This window comes from Lycium ferocissimum, unplaced genomic scaffold (assembly GCF_029784015.1).
Source record: "Lycium ferocissimum isolate CSIRO_LF1 unplaced genomic scaffold, AGI_CSIRO_Lferr_CH_V1 ctg9329, whole genome shotgun sequence".
Classification (NCBI taxonomy): Eukaryota; Viridiplantae; Streptophyta; class Magnoliopsida; order Solanales; family Solanaceae; genus Lycium; species Lycium ferocissimum.
In genome coordinates this window covers 261-8,565 of record NW_026727685.1, presented here as the reverse complement: position 1 = coordinate 8,565, position 8,305 = coordinate 261, and the positions used below count along the sequence as shown (strand labels likewise).

Below are 8,305 nucleotides of genomic sequence, written 5' to 3'. Positions count from 1 at the left end.
TGCGCCTGCTCAGGAAAGAACTTGCAGAAAGGGTCTCAGGGCAATCATCGAATCAAAACAACATGGATGGAAACGGAAGAAGAATTGCTAATGACGACCCACTCAACCCCAATCGTAATGAGCCACACCCAGTGGATGGAAATGGGGAAGGGGTTGGAAATCCGAGAAACAACCGTCCTCCTATTGAAGAAGTAGATCAACATGACGGAAGGGCGGGAAGATTGCTTGGGGATTATGCTAGGCCGAACTACAATGGGATGCAATCCAGTGTAAGATGTCCACCTGTCACGGCCAATAATTTTGAAATCAAGAACAGTGTTCTTCAAGCTATTCAAAACAATTGTGTGTTCAGAGGGAAACAAAACGAAGATCCAAACAGTCATCTGATGGATTTTGATGAACTCATGAACACATTTCACTACAATGGGGCATCCGATGATGCTATTTATTTGAGGGCATTCCCTTTCTCCTTGAAAGATGATGCAAAAACCTGGCTGAGAAGTTTACCATCGGGATCGATTCGCACCTGGGAGGAGATGACAACTAAGTTCCTTGACAAGTACTTTTCGCCAGCGAGAACAGCGAGAATGAGGAAGGAAATCAACAATTTTGGACAACTTGAGTCTGAAACGGTGTTTGAAGCTTGGGAAAGGTTTAAAGAATTGCTGAGAAGATGTCCTCACAATGGAATAGAGCCTTGGATGCAATTGACAAATTTCTGGGAAGGCTTGACACCAGCCTCCCGGAGAATTTTGAACAATGCAGTCGGTGGTTCTTTGATGAAGAAAACACATGATGAAGCTATCGAAATTCTGAATGAGCTATCAGAAGATGCTAACCAATGGCTCCCCGAAGGTGCTGAAAGAAAGAAGGTAGCCGGGGTACATCAGGTAGATGCGTACAACACGCTACAGAATCAGATTGCTGCAATTGCAAAGGATTTGAAACAATTGGCAGTAGTTAAAGTTCAAGCGGATCAACCGGTGATGTGTGATTTCTGTGGATTTGGACACCCTACTCACGAGTGTCAAACTGGGCCTATCTCTGATGAAGAAGTGAATGTTGTTGGAAATTTTAATAGAGGGAATTACCAAGGGGGTAACAATTTCAATCCCATGGGGCAGAAGCATCCTAGATTCTCTTGGAATTCAAAGAAATGGTAGTCTTAACCAATGGCAGCAGATTAATCCTAGAGGCTAAGGACAAGCACAATCAGGATATCAGAACCAAAGGCAACAATATCAGCCTCAACAGTCGAATCAGCCCAGTCTGGAAGATTTAATGAAGACGTTTGTATCTAAGACAGATGAGAGGTTTGATATTCAAAATTCAGCCATTCGGAACTTGGAGAAACAAGTGGGACAAATAGCTTCTATGTTGTCCGAAAGAACTCAAGGAGCACTTCCTAGCGATACAGAGAAGAATCCTAAGGAAGTGAAAGTTGTTACCTTAAGATGTGGAAAGACATTGAAAGATCCTAATAAGAATCCTAGCACTGCAGAGACACAGAATCAAGATGAGACACGTGATGAGCAGAAAATCCCAAGTGAGCAAATTAAAGAGAAGGAAGGGTCAGAACCGGAAGCTAGTAAACATATGGCAGCACTACCTTTCCCTCAGAAGATGAAAAGGGAAAAACTTGATAAATGTTTCGGTAAATTCCTTGAGATGCTAAAACAGCTGCATGTGAACATCCCATTCACAGAGGTGCTGACTCAGATGCCTGCTTATTCTAAATTTTTGAAGGATACTCTGTCAAGCAAGAGGAAGTTAGAAGAAACATCTGTGGTCCAATTGAATGCCCAATGCAGTGCTATTATTCAGAATAGGCTCCCTCAGAAATGTGGAGACCCCGGAAGTTTCACTATTCCTTGCTCTATCGGAAACACCAAATTTCAAAAGTCTCTGTGTGACTCAGGTGCCTCGATAAATCTCATGCCTTTTTCTGTATTCAAAAAGATGGAAGGGGAACTCGGAACCATAAAATCTATTCCAGTGTCGTTGCAATTGGCAGACCAAAGTACCGTCATCCCAGAGGGAATTCTAAAAGATGTGCTGGTTCAGGTAGATAAGTTCTTATTCCCTGTTGATTTCATTGTGGTTAACATGCAAGAAAACAAGGAGGTCCCCCTAATTCTAGGGAGACCGTTCCTAGCTACAGGTAGAGCAATTCTGGATATATATGAAGGGAAACTTATGCTGAGAGTTGGAGATGAAAAAGTGGTTTTCAATATGAAAAAGATGCTGAAATTCCCTAGGGAAGACATGTTCTCATGTTTTAAATTAGATGTTCTGGGAGAGTTAGCGTAAAGAATACAAACATGACAAGTTAGTGGAGGATTCTCTAGAAAGATGTATTACGCAGTCTGGAACAACAGCGGATGAAGATCCACAGGTTAGAAAGGAAGCAGAGGCTCTTGATTTTGATAATCAGGAGTTGGATGAAGAAGAATTACCCAAGAATGACCCAAAACCGAATGTGGAACTCAAGGTCCTTCCAACACATTTGAAGTATGTTTTTCTGGAGCCTCCTAACAATTTTCCTGTAATTATTTCAGTAAATCTTACAGAGGAACAGGAAAAGAAGTTGATATGTGTCTTGCGGAAGTACAAAAAGGCTATTGGATGGGTGATAGCAGATATTCAGGGAATTAACCCAAAGACTTTGCATGCATAAAATCCTTCTGGAGGAAAATAGCAAACCGGTGGTGCAACCGCAACGCAAGCTGAATGAGAAGTTAGAAGAGGTTGTACATAAAGAAGTGGTAAAGCTGTTAGATACTGGGATTATATTCCCTATTTCTGACAAAGACATGGATTAGCCCGATCCATGTTGTGCCGAAGAAAGGAGGGATTACAGTGGTGCAGAATGAGAATAACGAATTGATTCCCACAAGAACTGTCACAGGATGGAGAATGTGTATTGACTATAGGAGACTGAATGATGCAACTAGAAAGGATCATTTTCCACTCCCGTTCATTGATCAGATGCTCGAGAAAGTGGCCGGTCAAGGGTTTTACTGCTTCCTAGATGGATATTCGGGGTACAACCAGATTCCCATTGCTCCTGAAGACATGGAAAAAACTACTTTTACATGTCCTGCAGGAATATTTGCTTATAGAAGAATGCCTTTCGGGTTGTGTAATGCACCAGCTACTTTCCAAAGGTGCATGTGTCTATCTTCTCTGACTTGAACGGGAAGTTCCTAGAGGTTTTCATGGATGACTTCACTTTATTTGGAGAAGATTTCGATAGTTGTTTGAGGAATCTAGAGTCTGTTTTAAAGCGATGTGAAGAGACTCATCTGGTATTGAATTGGGAAAAGTGCCACTTCATGGTTCGGGAAGGAATTGTTTTTGGGCACAAGGTTTCTGCAGACGGCATAGAGGTGGACAAGGCGAAGGTGGACGTCATATCAAAACTTCCGCCACCCACTACAATCAAGGGAATCAGAAGTTTTCTTGGGCATGCAGGGTTCTACAGGAGGTTCATTCAGAACTTCTCTAGCATCTCAAAGCCCTTGACTACACTGTTGGGTAAGGATGCTAAGTTCACTTTCACAGTTGAATGTCTGAGATCGTTCAATCTAGTGAAGGAAAAGCTCACAAGTGCCCCTATAATGGTGACTCCGGATTGGGCTCAACCATTCGAGCTTATGTGCGATGCAAGTGATTTTACAGTGGGTGCAGTTCTGGGACAGAAGAAAGACAAGATGTTCAGGCTAATCTACTATGCCAGCCGCACTTTAAATAGTGCACAAGTGAACTATGCAACTACAGAGAGGGAACTCTTCGCAGTGGTGTTTGCTTTTAACAAGTTCAGGTCGTATCTAATTGGGAGCAAGGTGATAGTTCATACAGACCACGCAGCTCTAAAATATCTATTGAGTAAAAAAGAGGCTAAACCGAGACTGTTGCGATGGATCCTTTTGCTCCAAGAATTTGATCTGGAAATAATTGATAGAAAAGGTGCAGAGAACCAGGTTGCCGATCACTTATCAAGGTTGGAGAACCCACCTGTGGAGAGGGTACCGATCAAAGAAGAATTTCCTGATGAGCAACTGTTCTCAGTTGCTGCTGTTTCAGAGAGACCACCGTGGTACGCTGATATAGCCAACTTTTTGGTTAGCGGATGGGTACCCCAAGATATGAGCTATGAACAGAAAAGAAGACTCCGAAGTGAGGTAAAGAATTATTTTTGGGATGACCCATTTTTGTTTAAATTTTGTGCAGATGGAATAATTCAAAGATGTGTCCCCGAAGAAGAAATGGCAAGTATTCTTTCTCATTGCCATGATGGAGCAGCTGGTGGACACTATGGAGGGAACCGCACAGCTGCAAAGGCCATGGAATCCGGTTTCTTTTGGCCATCATTGTTCAAGGATGCGAGAGCATATGTCGCTGCATGTGACAAATGCCAGCGAGCAGGTAATATTAGCAAAAAGGATGAGATGCCCCTCAATTCAATTTTGTTTTGTGACATCTTTGATGTTTGGGGCATCGATTTCATGGGCCCCTTTCCTTTCTCCCATTCTTATGAATACATCTTAGTAGCCGTTGACTACGTCTCTAAATGGGTCGAAGCAATCCCTACTAAGACTAATGATGCTCGTGTGGTGTGCGAATTCTTGCGAAAGAATATCTTCACTCGTTTTGGAACCCCTCGAGTCATCATTAGCGATAATGGTTCTCATTTTGTAAATAAGCAGTTTGCGGCGTTGCTTTCTAAATATGGGGTGACTCATAAAACGAGAACTCCGTATCATGCGCAAACTAGTGGACGGGTTGAAGTTGCTAACCGTGAACTTAAACGAATTCTGGAAAAAACGGTTAGTACTTCCCGCAAGGATTGGTCTTTGAGATTAGACGAAGCTCTATGGGCGTACAGAACTGCATTCAAAACTCCCATAGGAACTTCTCCGTATAAGTTGGTTTTTGGGAAATCTTGTCATTTACCCGTTGAAATTGAACACAAAGCGTATTGGGCAATTAAGTTGCTTAATCTTGATCTTAGTCTTGCAGGTGAGAAAAGGCTTTTGCAGATGAATGAATTGGATGAATTCAGAAGGGATGCATATGAGAATGCACGAATATTTAAAGAGAAGACAAAGCATTGGCATGATCGTCTGATTAAGCCAAAAGAGTTCCATGAAGGGGACAAAGTCCTGCTATACAATAGCAGACTACGACTCTTCCCCGGGAAATTTAAGTCGAGATGGACTGGACCATTTGTGGTGAAACATGTCTCTCCTTATGGGGCCATTGAAATTCGGAACTTGGAAGGGACGGAGAGTTTTAAGGTAAATGGGCACAGGTTGAAAATGTATGTTGCGGGAGGGTTCGATAAGCAATCCTCTAACATCGTCATAAAGTAAGCCAAAGTGATGAAAAGTCAAGCTGACGACTATAACTCAGAACTGCTCTTAACCTCTTTGTAAATAATTAGATCTAAATTTTCACTTATTATTAGATGGTTAGTTTACTTGCTTACTTGGAAGTGTTTTCCCATTGAGCTGAAAAAAAAATAAAAAAAAATCAGTGAGCACCTCACTAACGGTGCGCGATCGCGCACCTGAAGTCGTGTCCGCGCAGTACTTCGCGCAGGAAATAATTTTTGAGAAGAGCTCACTGTAAGTTGCGCGCGTTCGCGCATCACTTCGCGCAACCTCCAGGTAAGTAATTTTCGTTTTAATTATTTATTTTATATTTAAAAAAAAAAAAAAAAAAAACCCTACCTTAGATTCCCTTTATCTTTCTCTTTTATTCTTTCCTGTCATTTAACCCTCCTCTCTTGCAAGACAAAGAAACGCATAAAAAAAAAAAAAAAACCCTACTTTCTAATCTACTTCTACCTCTCATCTTAACTCCATTGATGCCCAAGTTCTCTCCTTCATCACCTCTCAATTCGATTGCAGGTATGTTTTCTCCCCATCATCTTTCTTAAATTTTTCCTTTATCATTCTTGGAGGAATCAGATAATATGAAGAAGTGGGATAAGAAATTGATGCCTAGATCTTGATTGCTATTGAGGAAATTCTGTAATTGTTGCTCTTAAAGAGAATAATTGATGTGGTTGGGTTTTTGTTGTTTCTCAAAGTAAAACACAATATTAAGTTAACTTGTCCCAACGAGAATTGTTGTGCACTCTACGTGTTTGAAAAAATGTCACAATGGGAAAGATTCCTTATATGTTGCAAGTTATTGAAGTTTTTTTTTGTCCTACTTGAGTTAAAATAAATAATGTGCATGAACATTTGCACGAGAAATTTTTTTTTTATCTATTAGTATGTGATTTACCAGAGAAAGATGAAAAGAAGTCAATTCATATGTTGGGGAAGTCTTGAGTACCCAATGAGAATCTCTCTCTTTGCGTGATCGTCTAGAGTGGTATGAATGCTAACTATTTGAATGAACTCGCAGGAAAAATGGTCACATCTAGGAAGAGGAAGCAACCTAGTGGAGCTACGAGCAAGAAAACGAGCACGTCAAAGGGACAAAGCTCGAGGGATCCCAAAGGAAAAGCTCCGGAACTTCCACAACCTTACGATGAGAGCAAATTCGTTTCATGGGAAGCCCAAGAGCGCTTCAAAAAGAAAGCCTCCAAGAAGCCGGTGATGGAGAGGGGAATTGAAGTGAATGCATTGATGAGTGATTTCCCGGAGATCTATGGGGAATTGATGCGACGGAAACTAATGATTTTCCTCCAAGAACTTGACAACGTTAATCTGACTGTCGTCCGTGAGTTTTATGCTAACTGTCCGGAGCATGAGAATTTTGTGTGCACTGTTCGAAAAAAAAAAGGTGGATTTTTCAATTGAAGCCATTCGAGCTGCATATAAATTTCCTGAGTATGATAATGAGGAAAATAGGGGCACACCCACAGGGTGCGATGACTTTCAGGATGTATATGGCAAAGAGCCGTATAGTTGGGAACAGTTTTTTGATACAATTTGCACACCTGGGAAGGAAGTACAATGGATTGTGAAGAATCACAAATTCAATTCCAACAGCTTGACGACCGATGGAAAATTCTGGCTATACATCATAAATACCAGGCTCATACCTTCAGGCAACACCACAGAAGTTACTGGCTACAGAGCAGCTCTCATCTATTGCTTGATGAATGAGAATGATTTCGATCCTGCGAAGATAATACTGGACTAGATATTGGAAAAATCCACCATACAAAAATACGGGTTCTATTTTCCCTCTCTAGTTACCCGACTGTGCAGACTTGCCAATGTTCCGGAGAAGAAATCGGATGTCACCCCTAAGATGGTTGCAAAATTTCGATCCGACAAACTGTCTATCGGGAAAGTGGTGGTGGAGGTCTACAATTCAGGAGACTCAGCTACAGACAACTTAGATCATTCGGCAGGAGGCAATACTAGGAAAGCCGATGCAGCCACTAATTTGCAACCATCCCAGAGTGTGGGAGAGCCTTCGACCAACTCGTGGGAAGAGAGAGTCACTACGTTGGAAGACGAAATGTCTGGGATGCAAACCTCTATGAAAGGGTTGCATAAGAAATTGGATGACCTCACACTACAGAATAAGAAGTCCGAGAAGAAGATAATGGCGTGGTTGCGCGCGGCTGGCGGCGTAACATGCAAATCGACACCGTTTCTCTCTCGAGCATCGATCGAGCTTTCAGGAGTTTCCTCCTTCTCTAGCATTTTATTTATGCCATGGGGACATGCCATAATCTAGTGTGGGGGTAGGGGGTTGTATATATGCATTATTCAAGTATTTTTTTTTTTTTAAAAAAAAATTCTTTAGTTCATCTCTTGTTGTTTTTAACCCGTCGTTGAACGTAACTTGGAGAGCGGAATTGACATTCCATTTTACAGATGTATGCTCACTTTTGTCTGAAAGTTGATTACTTGTTGGAAGTTGAAGTTGAGTTGTATCAATCCTTGATAATTGTGTGGTGAGGAAATCTAATCAGTAACCATGCTCTGAAGGAATCTAGAACTTGGCTTGGTAGTGACTTGAGGCGAAATTCTAAGACACTTTTAAGTTGGGAAAGGACTGTAGGCTTTCTTTGTTTACCCTTTTTAGATTAAAATAACCGACCATTGATTGCTATTATCCCTAGTCAACCCCGTCGTACCTTATGTTAAACCCCTATTCTTTTGATAGCCAAATAATTACCCTTAGCTTCTCATGTATATCTTGATCTTATGTTCACTTTGTCCTCTTGTTGGCACCGTACTTGAGCTTTATTGCAAGAAATAAATGTTGGGGGATTCTTATTATGGAAAGAGAAGAAAAGGGGGTTGGTTGTGGAATTACTGAAGGGTGA

General features: G+C 41.4%; 1 protein-coding gene and 1 non-coding gene across 2 annotated transcripts; one reads left to right on the top strand and one right to left on the bottom strand.

Annotated features, from left to right (window-relative positions):
- Positions 1-584: 584 nt before the first annotated feature.
- On the bottom strand, positions 585-691 carry LOC132046085 (small nucleolar RNA R71). Its single transcript, XR_009412594.1, has one exon. It is a non-coding gene; the product is annotated as a small nucleolar RNA R71 (small nucleolar RNA).
- Positions 692-1,281: 590 nt separating this feature from the next.
- On the top strand, positions 1,282-7,164 carry LOC132046084 (uncharacterized). The gene is given in 8 exon segments (XM_059436630.1): positions 1,282-1,769; positions 2,663-2,807; positions 2,809-3,172; positions 3,175-4,266; positions 4,771-5,300; positions 5,882-5,915; positions 6,421-6,738; positions 6,821-7,164. Coding segments are annotated over 8 exon segments (3,315 nt in total).
- The last annotated feature ends 1,141 nt before the right edge of the window (positions 7,165-8,305 follow it).